The sequence below is a fragment of the Amborella trichopoda genome, chromosome 13 (genome assembly GCF_054954075.1).
Source record: "Amborella trichopoda isolate Santa Cruz 75 chromosome 13, AtrichopodaSantaCruz75HAP2 v2.0, whole genome shotgun sequence".
NCBI lineage: Eukaryota > Viridiplantae > Streptophyta > Magnoliopsida > Amborellales > Amborellaceae > Amborella > Amborella trichopoda.
In genome coordinates this window covers 27,530,636-27,549,257 of record NC_142348.1, presented here as the reverse complement: position 1 = coordinate 27,549,257, position 18,622 = coordinate 27,530,636, and the positions used below count along the sequence as shown (strand labels likewise).

At 38.7% G+C, this 18,622-nt stretch overlaps 1 protein-coding gene across 8 annotated transcripts in view; it reads right to left on the bottom strand.

The window, feature by feature from the left end:
* Positions 1-18,108, bottom strand: part of LOC18444985 (Nucleic acid-binding, OB-fold-like protein) — a 37,018-nt gene extending 18,910 nt beyond the window's left edge. For 6 of the 8 annotated variants that reach the window (XM_088855966.1, XM_088855968.1, XM_088855969.1 and 3 more), the window contains exons 1-3: positions 17,892-18,108; positions 17,636-17,710; positions 4,337-4,425 (exon numbers count right to left, since the gene is read on the bottom strand). In XM_088855966.1, the coding sequence (XP_088712092.1) occupies positions 4,337-4,425; positions 17,636-17,710; positions 17,892-18,056 (329 nt within the window). In that variant the 5' untranslated portion in view covers positions 18,057-18,108. Of the gene's footprint in view, positions 1-2,949; positions 3,089-4,336; positions 4,426-17,635; positions 17,711-17,891 lie in introns of all 8 variants that reach the window. The other 2 variants (XR_016047622.1, XM_088855972.1) reach the window with 1 other exon arrangement.
* Positions 18,109-18,622: the final 514 nt, after the last annotated feature.

Here is an 18,622-nt window from a genome sequence, read left to right as displayed (position 1 = left end):
CCAAACCACCTCATCCTAGGAGAAGTAACAGAATTTGGTGAAGACATGAATTCTTCACCTTCTGAAAGAGAATATTATGAGAGAGCTGAAGAAGAATCCTTACATGAACCTTGTTCCTACCAAGAGGCTATTACCTGTCCAAAAGAACACACAATGGGGAGAAGCCATGATTGATGAATTAACTCATTCAAACATAACCAAGTTGGGACTCAATGAACCTACCTCCTGATAGAAAACCCATAGGTTGCGAATGGATCTTTAAAACGCAACTGAACTTGGAAGGGAAATTAGAGAATTATAAAGCTAGATTACTAGCCAAGTGGTTTGGTCAGAAAGAATAAATAGATTATGATGAAACCTTCTCTCCAGACCATTTCGACTTTGAACTCCACCAACTTGATGTTAAGAATGCATTTCTAAATAAGGAGTAAGAAGAAGAAATTTACATTTAAAAGCCAGAAGGCTTCAAAGAGAAGGGAAAGCAAAACCTAGTGTATAAATTTTCGAAATCCCTTTATGGCTTTAAGAAAGCCTCAAGGTGGTGGTGCACAAGTTTCAAGAGACATTGTCAAAAGGTCATTTTGTACTTAACCGAGAGGACTACTGTATCTATGTGAAGGTCAATGGGAGTAGTATTGTATTCATCTCCCTACACGTGTAGTAAGGTGGTGACTGGTGATGGTGGGTGGGCCTTGAATGCTCTGGTGGGTGGGTCTTGAATGCCTGATGGTGTATGGTATCTTGAATGCTTGACGGTATCATAGTTCTCTACGTCGATTGTTTCAAATAAGAAGTCATTCAAAGCCACCTTTTTTAACCATGACTGAACATGGAACCCTGAGCTTTTTTTGCATTACATATCTTCTGCCCAACAAAAGAACCAAAAGATAACCTAAGAACTACACAGAGAAAGATAAGAGCAATGGAAACCAATATCAACAATTACCTATAATATTGGCCAGTGCATTTACGTAGAATCTCCGCAAGTCTTTGATAAAGATCCGTAAAAGTACTAATTTGGGCTTTAGCCTTCTCAAGTACCTCTAACAAAATAATCCCCAAGTTCAATAAAAGTCATCTCATGAACAAAACCCAAGCATAACCATAAGCAACAAATGAAAGGAAGGAGCATACATGTATATCTATCAATGCTTATCAACAAAGAAAGAAACAAAAACACCCACTCAGGAACACGTGTGTTTATCTACAAAGTAAAGTACTAGAAAAGGTGAGAAAATTTTTTGCTAGAAGCCACCAACATGTTTCTTGCTTTCTTGGAGATGAGAGACAAGCCGAGAAATATGTAGCAGCAAGTCATAAATTTATGATCATCCCTGACAAATTGCCTCAGAAATGCAAGAGACAACCCACTGAAGGACAGCAATATGTGGATGGCGCGGAATAGACATGAACTGACTGGCAATGTGTAGAAATGTGCAATGTCAGGTCATTTGTGGTAAGGTACACAAGGGAGCCCACAAGTTGATGATAGGTGGTAGCATCAGGAATAGGGTCATCATTGTGGCAAAATTGTTTCATAAATCAACTCCATGGTATCTATGCTCTTCTGTTCAAGAAGGCAGGTAAAGCAGGTGAGTTGTGAGTCTAGAACCTGAGCGCTCCCAAAGATCTCAAGACAAAGAAAGTAGAAAACTACCATCCTCCATTTAAATTAGCCCTAAAGTTGCGCTGTGTTAGTTCCATGGATATCGATGCCTGAAACTAAGATACCATCACTACACAAGAAGCATGCAAATATCATGCTTAGAGTTTCATATGAATAACCATGATGCAAACCACCATGTGTCACTACCACCATGAAGCAAAGCATATCGAACCATGCCCAAGGTGCCTGCCGAAGACCATAAAGTACCTCACAAAGTTTTCATGCCAAAGTTGAAAACACGAGAAGAGTAGCCCTGTGATAGCCTCCTGCATACAGCTTTCAATAAATCAGCATTCCGAAAAGCACTCTTTAACAAAATCTGCCTCATTGTCCACTCTTGTGCAGTAATGAGAGCCAGCAAGGTACGAACCATAAACAACTTTGCCACAGGGGCAATTGTTTTGTCATAGTCAACCCCATGCACACTGAGGCAATAGATGGGCCTGTTTCATTCAAGTGTACCAGCAAAATTTGCTTGACCCTATAAGTTCATTTGCAGCCAATGGATTGCTTCCCAATAAGCAAAGAAACTGAACTACAAGTGTTATTAGAATCAGACTTGCAAGGTCCTGTTGCATAGCTCGATGCCACCATGAAAGTTAAACGGCCTGGGTAAAGGACCAAGAAGGATCAGCATGGAGGGCTATAAAACAGATGTGTGACGAAGTAACCTAACAACAGAGTATGATCAAGGGGAATTGAGAGTCTAACAAAATACTTCTTCACAAAGACCATGACCCACCAATGTTGTGCCTAACTGGTGGATTAACTGATGCTCTGCACATGCCCACATCAGATATGGGGGGGGAGAGGATGGGAGTGTTGCAATATTTCTATTGTTGTAAAACAGGGTGAATCAGGAATTTAATTATTGATTAAAGACACATTAGCTTTTTGCATTTGTGAGGGCAATTACGAACATGCCTAGGTTCCTGGTACCTAGTTTGGGCTAGAACTACTATTTTCTATTGATAAGGGGGGCTCATAACTGGCCAATAACATGCCCAATTGTACCCTATGGGCTATGGCCCATTTGGACTAATCAAATTTTGGGAAACATTATTTTTCCCTCCAATTTAGGAGTGAAAAATGGCTCAGCGTGGTCCACTCCACTATTCTAGGGATACAGAATTTTGTAACCTGCTTATCAACAAAACACCATCAAAATGCCCCTAACCTAGTACAAAAATAAAAGGAAAAAAAAAATTGTTTTTCCCCATTCATAAATTACTCCCATGCTTATTGAAAACATTCAGCCTTCCAAATGCGAACTATATAAATACCTTTCTTGGGAATGAGAATGACTTGAGTTGTCTTCTCCACAAAACCCACCTGCTCCTCTTTGACTGTGCTCTTCCCTTTCACACCCACACTTCATATCGAATTCTGTAACTAACTATGCACAGTTTGTCACAAAGGTCCCTGAAACAAATGAGCCATCAAAAGAATACAAAGCTATGTCGACTAGGCATATGAAGCCGTAATCATCATCACAATCCTCTCCCATCATGGGTAGACAACCCAACATGATTGGAGGCCAGCTGAGAAGTCGGAAGAAGTAATTAGGGTTACACAAAGGAATAATAATATCATGGCTTTGGACTTGAAACCACCTAGAACTGACACAATATATAAGAAGCCGGTGATCTAGATTGTAAAAGTGATCTAAATTGGAAGCGAAAACCAGGTGAGTTCTGGTCTATGGCTATGATCACCCCATGCAAGCGCCAAAGGAGGCTAATCAAGATCAAGTTCTCAAGGTAAGGACACATATTTGTAGACAAAAGTATTTGAGAAATATAGCTAGCCTCAAATGATGCCCTAGTTTTTTGGGAAGCAGGAATTTTGCGTCAGAAAGATATATACATCTAAATGTATTGAGTCTGTAACTTCGCATATAAATGCTCCGAGTGGAGTTGGTCGAGTCTTGCAAAGGGCCAAAAAACCCTAGATAAATATAAAAATAAAATAAAATAAAGGTGATAAAGGTAAAATAAAACCAAAAGCGTCCAAATAAGCTTTAAAAAGTACAGAAAAATTTGAAAAATTCAAAATATAAAAATAGGGATTGTGGCAAAAACACTCACCAATCTCTAACAAAAACATCCAAATCATATTTTTCATAAAAATAAAAAATAAAATTACAGAACAATCCCATATTTTTTACTTTGGAATTTTTTCATATACCCTAAGGTGTGTACACAACTTGGGGTAACTTGGCCTCGCCCATAGACCGAGTTGCTCATCTGAGTCCGAGTGGATAACATCGATTGAATTTAACATGCTTACATGTGTATCCAATGAAGTAATGAACACCAAACCATCAATCAAATAAAAAATATAAATGGCAAACCCCAAAAGGATGCTTATTTCCCCAAAATAATTTCTTACTTGGTATCCTAAATATCCTAACATTCTTCAAAGTTCAGATTTTCCAAGATGACAACAAACTAATGATAAACCCTATCCAGCCAGAACTGCAATCATAAATAAAATACTAAACTTCTTTAGCAAGCTATGAAGGCATACTCAACGATCATTAAACAACGAAGATGCAAATAATACTGAGATAAGGTTGGAGTTTCACTAAGCACGCCATAGAATAGGACTTAACACATGAAATAGTGGGTATGCATGAAACAAATGTTGCCATACTACACCATAACTTACCTGATCATTCCGGTAAATTTTTCTCTAACAGACTTTGATCCAACACACATGATATCAGCTGAAGCCATTCTAGCCATCACCTTCGTTACCTGCCAAAGTGAGCCAAAGTGTATGACACAGTTATTTATTTTTAAGAAGAAAAATTTAGGTGTGATGCAAATCATAAGAAGAAAAGAAATAGCAAGTGCAAGAAATTTAATTCCTGAATACATTTTTACAAAGATAACAAATATAAATTAGAACATAATGCTTATGGTTATTAATACCTAACAAATTCCATCATGCAGGGAAGCATCAAATGTAACAAAAGATAGAAAGATATCTTAATCATTTTGATCCACTTTCCAGCTATTATGTGTTGGGGTTTTGTGGCCTTTAAAGCTTATGGGAGCATGTAAATAATAGAATATAGTGGATTATACACTTCAGTGGGAGGACGTGTTGGTTAATTGGTATAGGATTAGGCAGTCTATGGCCTGGTCATGTCTAAAACCTTTTCCCCTAGACATATGACACTACCATAGAGGGTTTTAGCGGATTTTTAGAGAGTTATCCCTTGTTGAGGTAGAAGAGATACCCATGAATGTTTGTAGGCCGAGAGAACCTCGTGGTCTCCTGTATGGGGATGTGGGCCTGTATGCGTGGGGGCCCAAGGGAGGTGCCACTTGTACGTGCTCTAAAAATGTCCAAAATGGGTCTAAGAAAACCTAATTTGTTTTATGCTATCAAACCTAGTGCTGAAAAAGCTTCCTTATCAGAGAATTCAGCAGAACCACTAGGATTAGAATGCATCATAGGTAATTGGGCAGTGGGTTTACAAGATTGTTTTATGGCACTTGTAAGTGGAATTCGGATAATTAATAAACGAAAAAAGGAAAAAACTTGAGTTTACTCTCGGGAATTCCACATAGCTATTTCTTTTATCATGAAATGATTAGGACTTAAACTAGAGCTTGCCAACTCTACCAGATGCTTCTTAAGATGCATAAAGAGATCATATCTAGAAATGACCTTATTTTAAAACCTGAATACATTGTAAAGAACCTAGTATGGATCTTTGCATGAGATATACCTACGAAAAGACCACAAACAAATCCAAATCCACTCTTCTGGCATTTTATTAAGCCTACGATTATAGATATCACAGCAGAATTGATCCACAATCATGACTTCAGTCCAAAAAGTAGAACCTTGAATTAGAAATGATCTTACACAGATAAAAAATAAATGTATTCTTAATTCCCATTTTAATTTTTCATTATAGTACCATTTTACCTAAGTTGGAATTGTAAATAAACCCTCAATTTTGACTGGAAAATCTTTGAAAATGAAATTCCTTTGCAGAGGATTGCACAGATAGGTTAACCTAATTCTCCAAATTTCAGTCCATAGCATGCATGGGAGATCACTATGCTACCTTCCCGAGGATAAATCATAAACTTCAAGCTAATAATTAACTTAAGCAGGATTAAAAGGACCGAGACAAGAAATTTCCATGTTTACAATTTATTGTTTCAACTATCTAAAGACAGTTCATTATAAGAAGCTCTAATGTCAAGGTACAAGAAAATCCAATAAGCCTGAACTGAAGTGATTAGACATGGAAGGCTTCGTAATAGAAAGAAAACTTGAGCCTCAAAGAATGCATGAGAGAGAAGAAGCAAACATTTGAAAAAACTTCATCATCATCGTCATCCGAGCCTTATCCCAAGTCTTTGGAGTCAGCTCATGTTCTGTTATTCTGCTCTATCAAGGGGCCATACCCTCAATAAGGCCATAAGTTATCATTTCTTTTCTCATTACTTCGGTACTTCCATCTATGTCCTTTTGGGTCTTCCTTTTGCCCTTCTTATAGCCTATTGAAGCCACACCTACACTCCCCTGAATGTATTCATTCCAAATTCTATCCTTTCTTGTCTAGTCACTCATTTATCTCAACATCCTCATCTCAACTACACTCATCTTATGGGTATGTTGTTTCTTGCATACCTAAAATCCTGTCCCATAAAACATGGCTAGTCTGACAGCTGTCCTATAGAACTTCCCCTTCAGTTTCATTGGTATATGCGGCGATCACATGAATCTCTGGATGCACACCTCCACTTCACCCACCCAATTCTAATTCTATGCGCAGCATCTTCATCAATCTCTCCATTCTCATGGATTATTGACCCAAGAAATCGAAAATAATCTGTGTTAGTTATTTATAGGCCATCAATCTTAATTACGTCCTCATTTCTACTCCTAATTATTACTAAATTTGCATTTCATATATTACGTCTTAGTCCTACTAATTTTAAAATCTTTAAAATTTTGAAAGCCTCTGTCTCCTAACATTAGTACCACACAAAATTTTGCTGAAATCATGACCAAATTATATAAATAAATGGCTAAAATATTTTCAGGAAAGGTATGCAGCGTGGTTCAACAAGGATAAATGCAAATGCCTAGAAAGCTTTTATACACACCAATGAGTCCTTTCAAAAAGGGATGCACATGAGAATCAGAGATAGTGAGATATGCCAGGTTGAGATTGACAAATGGTCTGGCAATGTTCAATTAGACACTTTCATAGATAGGCATTGGTGCCAAGGAATGTAATCAAAGGGAGGCAGGCTATTTTCAGAAGGATGGTATTTGCTATATCAGTTGATGCGACCACTTCAATAGGGTATAAACTTTCCCCTGAGTCTCCATTTGCAGTGGTACAAAGCAAGAATGAATGATTTCTTTGAGATCTGCCACCCTTAACTCTATGCAGTTTTCCTAATTCAGACATCTTGAGCCCCAAACTGTGGTCTGAAGTAACGTGAAATATTTAATTACAGAACGAAGTTGATTAGCTATTTAGGTTAAGGCTTAATTTAGATAGGAATGTATAAGTCCTTCTGATTTTTGTGGTAAGTTTCTTCTTTCCAATTTAGGATTTCAAGAAGTTTCCTATTTTTCGGAAAAGTTCTCAAAGATCCGTAGTTTCCTCTTTCGTTAGAAGAGTTCTAAAAGATGGTACCTTCCATAATTTGTAAAGGGAATAGTTCCCTAATTTATGAAGGATCGCCTTTCCTAATTTAGAAAATTTTGAATGTTTAGGAAGTCTAAAGATTACTTGGAATCTACCCCAAGTAAGATTGCAGGGGCTACAATCCTAGAAATAGGTGTACCAGTGATTGAAAAAGCGGACCGCCTAGCGCCTAGGCGGTCCAGAAGGCCTGAGCGTATCACTCAGGCCTAAGCGGCCAATCTGGGCAGCAATCCTTGGGCGGTACGGAAACTGCCTAGGCGGGCGCCCAGCACCCAGCCCAAGGCCTGCGCCCCTCCTAGGCAGCACCAAGCCCAAGGCCTGCGCCCCGCCTAGGCAGCACCCAGCCCAAGCCCAAGCCCCGCCTAGGCAGCCGCCCCACCCATTGGCGGAAATTGTTTTTTTCAAAGTTGATAAAAATTGATCAAAACATCACCCATTGATATTACATTTAATTTTTGACATTTTATAAATCTATTGGAGGGTTTTTTAGAACATTTTGAGTACTTAGAAGGATCTTTGACTAGACATCCTTTTTGGATTCGACTGGGCCGCCCAGGTGCTGGGCGCCCGCCTAGCGCTTTTTGAAACTATGGATGTACCAAGCCATAGGCCATTCAGTAGAAGTTATGAACAAAAATTTGAGTTCGTTCTTTTGGTGGCACGAGACCATCTTAGGGGGAATGGTTCATTCACGTCAAGGAGAGGCACCTTAGCTCTTTTCGCGAGAAATTTATTCTACAACTCTAGCATAAGATTGGGAGAATCTCCACAGCAAGTTAGAGCTTTCTTCTTTCCTTCTTGTGTAGCACATCCCCATCCAAAATTCCCCATAACCAAATTCCTTACCCTATTCATCCCTCATCAAATCACCTCTTTGTAAGTTTTAATTCAAAAACTCATCACCTACCATAAGCTTCCCACCCCAAATTGGCTCTAATCTCGCCCAATTCCCTTCAAATTTTTCAATCACAGTTGCCGGACCTGCAATTTTCTAGCAACTTTTCAACCCCCTTAACACCTTCTAACCTAACATTAGTTGCTGCGATGATTGCACCTAATCCTTCCCTATCACCTTACCTTTAACCCTACCTAATTAGACATTGAAACCCCCAGTCATGTTCAATCTAGGAGACCTCAATACCTCAACACCCTGCTGTCCTAAGCTTTTTAGGAAACCTACACCTTTTAGAGCTCCTAAATCCCAACATAATGAGAACTCCTAATCCAACCCTTTAACCTTACTTCCTAAGCCCACTTCGCATGTCCCACTCATGTAGGAGCCAACGGCCCTTGGTCCTACATCATCCATAATGTGAAGAAACCTAGGTAAGAAAGAAACAGTCATATTATTAGAGCTAATGAACTTTTCTGAGAACATCTATGTGAAGAGAGATAACACGAAGGATATGGGGATCTCGAAGCGATGGCCATTTAAAAGACCACCAGTCATTCCACATATAAGACTTAACTTTGTATAAAAGAGAGGGTGAAAACTTTCCTAAGGAGAGAGTTAAGAAAAATCATAAACACAACCTTGCAACATTTTATTGGCTGGCAAAGGACATCTAACTAATAATCAGCCTTCAAAACTTCGGCCTTATTTGCATGTCGCCCCAAACTTGGAACTTTGTGGGTGGCATTTCAGGTGAGGAACCACTTGTGGTTTTGGTGGTCGCTTTGGGTGCTGCTTTAGAATCCCAATTTGTAGAGAGATAACATGAAGGATATGGGGATCTCGGAGCGATGGCCATTTAAAAGACCACCAGTCATTCCACATATAAGACTTAACTTTGTATAAAAGAGAGGGTGAAAACTTTCCTAAGGAGAGAGTTAAGAAAAATCATAAACACAACCTTGCAACATTTTATTAGCTTGCAAAGGACATCTAACTAATAATCAGCTTTCAAAACTTCAGCGTCATTTGCGTGTCGCCCCAAACTTGGAACTTTAAGGGTAGCCTTTCAGGTGAGGGACCACTTGTGGTTTAGGTGGTCACTTTGGGTGCTGCTTTAGAATCCCAATTTGTAGTTACCGCACCAACAAAATGCCAGTGGTCTGTAAGCGAGATGAAATTGAAAATACCAGGCTCAACCAAAATTGTAAAACAATGTGTTTTGTGGGTGCTTTAACCACTTCTTGATGAAAATACGTATTAATAACCAAACTGGGATTAGCGCAAACAAACTTTGCAGGGAGTGAAGAGCTTCAGTCTTAATTGTTTTTGACGTAGTTCTCAATTCAATGCAATGAAATTTTAAGTTTGAAATTTTAAGTTTCTAAGAAAATTAGAAAAAAGACCGACCAAACAATATCATAGCTCCACACTAATAAAAATTTTGAGACAAGTCCACGCCAAATAAGATTTACTTAAAGTGCAGAACTAAATTACCAACCATTCCCATTCTATGGGTTTGACATGGTTCCAATGCCATGCAATGCATTGCCAACAACCAGTATCAGTTACAAAGAAGAACAGCTCAAGAAAATAATCATTAGCAAGAGTATATAGTGACTTAGAAAATGATCAGTATATAGTGACTGAGAAAATGATCACTAACAAGAGTATATAGTGACTTCTCAAAATCTAACCAAACAAAACAAACAGGAATTAATAACATACTCTCAAGAATAATCATGAAGGAATATCGAGTCTAATAATACTAAGGAATATCGAGTCTGATAATACTTATTAAGTTGAAGAAAACCAATCAAGCAGATGAAAGAATAAATCATTATTTATTTATTAAACAAAGAAGCAACCATTTTTTTTTTAACTTAGTTTGTAGAACAATCATAAAGTGGAGTATCACATGTAGGCATTTCCCTAGTTATCCTAATTCTGACAAAGTGCCATGTTGCAAATACATGTTAAGGAACACCCCTACAATTGCTGAAATAGTTTTAATATAGAAGTATGACTAGAATTTTCCTTAGGTATTCATTGACAAGATGAAATTAATAAGCATCTTACAATATTTCCCACAATCCCAATGACAATAGTATCAAACATGTCTAGCTGATTAACAAATGTCCACAAGAAACAAGAATATTTATTACCATAATAACCATGCTCACCAAAGAACAAAGATCACCTCTTATGCCAAACCCATTCTTTCCTTTGCTTGCATTCCAGTGTTTCGATAAGCACTGGGCGGGGTCAAGGCCGCCAAGCGCCTAGGCGAGCGCTCAGAGCTTAGGCCAAATAGAAATATATATTTTTTTTTGGGTTTTCTCTCTCTAAAACAACCTCTAATGGGTTTTAGGTTTCAAATGAACCTAAAACCCACAATTTTACCTCTTTAGTATTAAAATAATGACTCAAAAAAACCCACAAGGAGTCCCAGTTCCACCCTTGGGTGGGGCGTAGGCCTTGGGCAGCTGCCTAGGTGGGTTCAGGCGAGCGCCCAGGAAAATCTGCCTAGGCGGCCGCCCAAGCACTGGGCGGTCCGCTTTTTGAAACAATGATGCATTCCAAACTATAAAGTTTACAAATGAGACGTCCATCAGGTTTCTCCTTTACATTGTGCAACCACGTCCCAACCGACTTCCATCTTCATAGAAAATAACTATTTCCCATTGTGTTGTACTTAAATCATATAAAACCACCATAAAATTTTCATTAATGACTACTTAAAGAGATCAGATTATTCAACTGAAATGAAATCCATGCATAAGAAAAAAAAAAGTCAAACAAATTGAATGGGACATTAGACGTCACCCTCACGTTCCTTTGGGGCAGCCAGAGTTATATGCCTAGATTCCTTTGGATTTAGTTATTCTAAAGTCAATGGCTCTAACATTAGGCGCATGACAATGGAAAAACACCTCCCTGATATGAGGATATTGAGCATTTCGAAAACAATTTCTTCATTGTATTTGAGGTTAATCCACAATATTTGCTAAGAACAGACCAAAACAAAACTTTGCTAAGCATTCAATGGATATGATCAAGTAAAAGATATTTTTCCAAAATAAGTGATGACAAAAAAGGCTTGACTCAAGCACAAATTGATTGCTTGCCCTTAATAAATATTCAATAAATTGGCTATATTTTTTATGGTTAATCTAAATCTAAATCTAAAGAAGTCAAACAAAATAGAACCATTGCCCTCAGCAATTCAAGCTCCCTGAGGAATGGTGAAAGAAGTCTAAAACAATCACTTAGAAACAGTATTTCAAGAAGCGCTAGGCCGCACCTAGGTGGCCGTGGGGGTCCAAGCCGCCCAGCGCCTAGACAGGGGCCCAAAACCTGGGCGGCCCAGTTGAAAACAAACGATAGAATTTTGATACAAATGTGGAGAATATTGATATTCTAACCACAAATATTAGAATTTTGATATTCTATCTATAATTCATATTTAATATTTCCATGAATGAGGAATTGAGGAGAAGTCGAGAAGAGAATTTTGATAATCTATAAGACCATAATCCATATTTTTATACAATGCTAAAACAATAAAACCATACAAGTATACACTGATAGTCTGATAAACACAAAAGTTAGATAGTAGAAAGTAGAAACTAAAAATAAGAAAAAGAAAATATATAGAAATTCATAAAATATATAGTCTAGGACACAATAGTCAACACCCAACAGTCAACACCAAGAGTCAAGCACTCAAGCGTCTTCAACTCTTCATTCTTTAGTCCTCATCATCATCATCAGAAGGAGTAGGGTCGGTGTAATGACCACAATCTTTCCAGTCCAGTGACGCGCACGACTAGGGAGAGTGAGATAGAGGCCTAGCACTGTTTGGAGTAGCACTGACTGAGTAAAGGAAACCCAGCATCGGCTGTGTAAGAAAAGAGGTAGCACCGATTGTGTAAAGGAAACCCAACGCCGGCTGTGTAAGTGAGCATCGCCGGCTGTGTATGGGAGCATCGTCGTGTGCGTTTGGTCAAATTGTACAGCCGTCACCTATCAACGCCGCTCCGTACATGTCAGAGCCGCGTGCGATTGCGTCAGCCACAATGTTTGCCAACCATCCTCTTCTTTTTAAGCCTTTTCCTCCCTTGGGCAGCACCGTCTCTCCCATTTTCTTAACTTTTTCTCTCTCTCTTGAAGTTCACTGCTACCCTTGAAGACAGCCCACTGGTGGAGCTAGGGGAAAGCCCGTGAAGGCAGTGAATGGGGACTTAAGATACCGTGGGAGTTTAAGGTAAGTGGGTTTAGTTTTTATGCATCCATAGTTTATGTAAAGAACAAATATTTAGAATGGGTAAGATGATAGAATGAAAAATGTGAAGCATGAATGGGTTAAAGGTTGAAATTTCAAATTGATGTTTCTAAACGCCATGACTGTTTTTACCACATATCTGATCCTTTTTATTTATGGAAACTCATGAAATTACTCAATGTGAGATTCCTTATCATGAACAAGGTTCCAAGCCCAAAGTATAGCTTGGCTAGGAAATATTAAGCGTTCTTTGAAAGCATGTTAACTTGAGAATAAGAATTTCCAGAATTGTGATTGTTCTTGTATCAAAATGTTCGATGGCCAAATGGGACCAAATCGGTTCCAATTCAAACACATATATGTCTACTCCAAGTTTACTTTTTATGCATGATAAAATTGTGCATGGATTAAAAGATACGGCCCAAGATGTCGAGACACGGCACCGCTCACAGTCGCTGCTGATTTCAGCAACTGTGGCCGTCTTTGGGCTGTGCTTTTGACCCAGCAAATGGTACCCACAAAACCTTTAAATTGCCACCATCGGAAAGGTCTATGAATGTACTCAAAGTTGCATGTTTTTGAGGTTTTTTAATTATGCCCCGAAATGCGCGATCATGTCATTACGCACTGTTGTAGGGAAGATTTTCAGCAACTAATGCTCACTTCGTGCTGAGCTATTGACCCATCAAATGACACCCAAATTCTTTCAAATTACCGTCTTTGTAATGCTCTGCGGGTAAGCTTAAAGCTTCATGTTTGAGGCATTCTGAAACTCCCCCAAGATTGGGAGCTACACCCTTGCAAGAGTGGCATGTCACTGTTACATGTCACTTTACCAGTTTTATATCCATGCAATCTTAAGCTTTCTTGACATGTGATAAATGTGAATACCATATGATGAATGTCATGTGAATGCCATAACGATATGTGGATAATGTCTTGTGACTGCGCTATGTGAGAAACAGGGGCCACAAGCACAATAGTGATGAAATGAATTCATAAATGAATGCTAATTACTACTGAGAAGACTTATGTGCAAATGCCCTGTGAAAGCTCATGAAATAAATGACTTTTGCTAAATAATATGATGAAATATGATTCATCTGTATGAGACATCGACTGATGTGAATGAATTGAATGCTTGAACATGATGGATGGCCATTGCTTATATTGATATTGACCATTACGAGGTGGGACACTCACAGGTAGTGGATACTGTTATGACATTGTGATGGATGGCCATTGCTTATATTGATATTGAACATTACGCGGTGGGACACTCACCGGTAGTGGATACTATTTTGACATTTTGATGGATGGCCATTGCTTATATTGATATTGACCATTACGCGGTGGGACACTCACCGGTAGTGGATATTGTTATGACATTGTGATGGATAACCATTGCTTATATTGATATTGACTATTACGCGGTGGGACACTCACCAGTAGTGCGTACTGTTATGACATTGTGATGGATGGTCATTGCTTAAATTGATATTGACCATTACATATTGGGACACTCACCGGTAGTGGATACTATTATAATATTGCCAGATACGCGATGGGACACTCATCGGTAGTAAGGGAAGTGATGTCGGCATATCCCCTAACCTGCATAATGATAGGAACGGGTTAAGGGAAAGGATAGAGGGCGCACCCTAGATTCATGAAATGAAATAAAATGATTGATGCCTTGCAAGGTAAGGGCCTATCGAACCCCCAATGCGCGTTGGGGACTGTGTGAGTATGTTGAGGGTATTACGAAGTGGGTTACCCCAATTGTCACCCCTCCCTGCTGTATGATGGTAGAAGTCTTAAGCAATGGGATTGGATTAGCTAGATGGATAGGACTTCTACTGCGGGAGTAGGTGACTTAGGGAGTGAGTGGGTAATGATAGGAATTCTGAATAAGGAACGTTTAGGATTGCACTGATTGAATGTTAATGATTTCACTAATTGAATGCTCATGATCGCACAAATTTAGTGATAACTGCTGTGTAAATGAAATGTTCATACTCGCTGTCTTGATCTAATACTCATATGTGCTAAACTATGATTTTATATTGATAAACTGAACTGTTATTACACACGGATAGAATCACTACAGATGCATAACACTAGATCTACTTACTGGGTTGTATAGCTCATTCCATTATTTCTCCTCTCCTTGTAGATTAATAGCGACAGGTTCAGGGCTTGGAGCTCGTGTTTTGCGGCGAGAAGTTGAAGTTAGATTTCACGAAGAAGGTGCTTAGATCTTGTTTATATCTGGGTTGTTTGACGCTAGGTTTTTGTTCTTGTTGATATATGTAATATTGGGCCTAGACGCCCTGAACTGAGTGTAACATTTTGGGATATATATATATATATATATATATATATATATATATATATATATATATATATATATATATATATATATATATATATATATATATATATATATATATATATATATAATGGATTTTTGGTGTTTGGGATTGTCTATGTTCACCTGCTAGTTGAGTATTTGTTGTAGTTCTTTTTCCATGATTTGCTCGATTACCAAAAATAAAAGCGTTGAGTCCGCTCCTTCTTGAGTGACAAACGTTATATTAGATCACGAATCGCTCGTCGCCGCGTAAGGTACGATGGTCGGGGGCAGGGTCGTGACAATAAGCCTCATCATATGCATCAGATTCGAGGCCATCATCATCAAAGTCATCTCCCTCTTCAATATAACACTCTTCCTCCTCTATTTCTTCTGAATCTGCATCTTCCTCCTCCTCTTCTTCTACCTCCTTCTTACTATGTGCAAATGAGGCCGTAAGAGTCTTGGCTGCTCTACCCCTTTCTATCTTTTTGTGCTTCCCTAAACTCAAATATTGTATAATCTCCTCCCTAGTAGCCTCAAAACATTTTTACATGGAGCAACATCTCTCTTAATACCGGTAAGGTGTTTTTGAATCGATAAATACCCCCATTAGTATCTTTCAAACAGTAATTACATTTAATATGATTTTTTTCATTCGGATTCGGGTTATAACCATACTTCCAACCCGGATCACCACTTTTAGAAGAACCTAGAGAAGACATTTCCATAGAACAAGGCTCATTTTTCATTCCTTTCTGGTTCTTCTAAATTCAGAAATTGTCTAATCTCATCCCGAATAGCTTCAAAAACTGTTTTACAAGAAGCAATATTCTCTTTAATACCAGCAAGGTGCTTCTTGAATCGGTTAATACTCCCATTGGTATATTTTTCAAAAAACTTACACCGTATACAATTTTTATCGTTTGGTTTCGAGTTATGACCATACATCCAACCCAGATCACTTCTTCTGACAGAACCAGAAATAGATCTATTCAAATGACAAGGATTTTGTTCCCCTTTTTGTTTTACAAAACTCATAGATTGCTTAATCTCCTCTCTAATAGCTTCAGAAACAATTTTACAAGGGGCAACATCCCCTTAATATGGGCAAGATGTTTCTTAAACCGGTTTATGCCCCATTTTGTATATTTTTCATAATAATTGCATCTAATGCAAATTTTTTCATTTGGATTCGGGTTATATCCATATTTCCAACCCAGATCTCCATTTCAACTAGATACTGAAAAAGACATCTCAAAACAAAACAAGGAAACTAAAAAATAAAGTTTTGCACTTACTTTAATTGCTCGAACTCCAAACTTCCACCTCTAAGATGTTTTCTGGTGTTAAAATATTCAAAAACACCCTCTAATAGGATTAAAAAACTCCAAAACTAAATCTAATCTACCTGGGTGATGTTTAAATCAATTTTTTGTAACTTTGAGAAGCACTTCGATCTAATGAAAATCACAAAATCTAGCTTTTATTTATGTTTCTCTCTCTCTCAAATGGGTTCTTGTGGGTTTAGGTTTCAAATGAACCTAAAACCCACCCGTAAAAGCATTTATTTTTCAAAAATACTCAATAGAATAAAAAAAAAGGGGTTATTTCTGCCCTTGGGCGGCCGTCCCGAGCTAGGTGTTGGGCGCCCTCCTAAGCGGGTGCCATACCGCCCAGGGACCACCACCTAGTTTTGCTGCCTAGGCATGGGCTATGCGCCCAAGCCTTCTGGACCGCCTAGGTGACCCGCCTAGGTGCTAGGCTGTCCACTTTTTGAACCACTGCTTATAAACTTTCCAATTTGTCATAAAAAGTTTTAAAGAATATATTCAATTTGGAGTTGAAAATTTCGACCATAATCCACAGGCTAAAGTCATTACTTGGTCCACCATTCTACTCTATTAAAGATCATACCCTCAGTGAGGCCATAAGTCCCCATATCTTTATCACTACTTTTAAACATGTCTTTTTGGACCTACCCCTGGCCCTTTTTAAGCCTTCCACTTGAAACAGATATCATATATCCCAGATTCATGAGAAGTTTTGTCAAAATTTTACGTTGGCTACCTACCTAACATAACCCACACTTTGTACCCAAGCTTGGGACAGCACAAATGAAAAGTTTAAGGTCATCCCCCTTCTTAGACCATACTCATTCCAAACTTAAAGATTCAAATAAAGACTAGGTGCATAGCCATTGGGATGCATAAATGCAAACCCCAATAAGTTATCCTACTCTTTTCAAATGAAAACTGCCCTTGTTGGAGCGGATATTTAAGGGAAGGTCTCCCAGAATATAAAAAGTCCAAAAGATAATATAATCCCTACATCCTTTGTCGTATTACTGATATTCAGTCATTGTGCCATTAGTTCAAGCAGTAAAAATGCAATCCACCATAGACTTAAAAAAGACTATAAGCCATCAAGTCACGGACCCTAACACATGTTCCTCTGGAAGGCTTCCATTTGCTTTCTCGTAGTAGGAAAAGAAATTGAAAATGGTGTTTCGTATTTGTATTAGAAATTAGCTTATTAAGCTAAAGATTAATCACATTTGGGGACCCTCAAGGTGAACGAACATAAAATAATTAATCCTCATATGACATATAACTCTACTTTAAGTGAATCAAGCACATAGAATACCAGACTCTACTCTGAAATTGTTAAAGCGTTCGAATGTAAGAAGCATCATCATATTGAAAGATAGTAGTGGGAGAGAGGGGAAAGGAATAGGGGAAGCGTACCCAGGCAATGACAATGGAACCAGGTTGAGGAACCGATCCATGGGCCTTGTGACGCACAACTTCGATGGTGGGTTTCTGAAAAGCACCAAACACGCTCAGTGAGAGAAAGAGAGAAAGGACCTATCGAGAGCAGGGACGCAAGCTTCCGAGTGCACGCTTTAGAGACTTTAGAGAGAGAGAGAGGGGGGTTGTGAAGAAGCAGGGAAGCAGGTCTAGAGAGAGAGAGAGAGAGAGAGAGAGAGAGAGAGAGAGGGACCTGATGATCGGCGTTGGGAGGGGGCAGAAGAATGTGGTGGCGTCCGAAGAGAGAAGAGCGAATGGTGTTAGAAAGAGGGGAGACGTAAGTGCCGCTTCCTGCAATCAACTCCGTAGTTTTGCCCAACATCTCGCCCGGACAGGCGAATTCCTCTTCTTCCTTCATCCCTCTCTCTCTCTCTCTCTCTCTCTCTCTAAGCGCACAAGTGCAACCCTGCTAATATTGAATAGGGTTCATACATGGAGGCGTTACCGCCAAAATGCCGTGGGGCAGATTTTCTCAGACCTAATTGGGGCAGCCCTACGGCCCGGTCCGGCCAGTCTCGGGCCTAGGCAGGTCACGCGCTCGGGCTTTGGTAGTTGCTCGAAAGGGCTCATTGATCTATTAGAAGTTTTTTGTTTTTTAAATTTGAAATTTTGTGAGTCATTTGAAGAAATGCTAGATGATTATTTTAAAATTTTAAAAAAATTCAATTTTGAGTTCTCTCACTTGTATCTTACCTTTTAAATTTAGGCAGTCTCTATTCAATCTTTTTGAGACATGGTTTTTTCATATAGAAGGTATAATTTGAAATTCTTTTGTTGAGGTTATGCGGAGATTACATCCCCAAAATTCAAGATCCTAAAAGTTCTCTTAGATTGGGTTTTATCGGAGGGGTAATGGATAGTAATGCTAAATCTTTTGATAAAAAAAGTCAAATGAGTGAAAAATAGAAATGAGTGATTGTACAT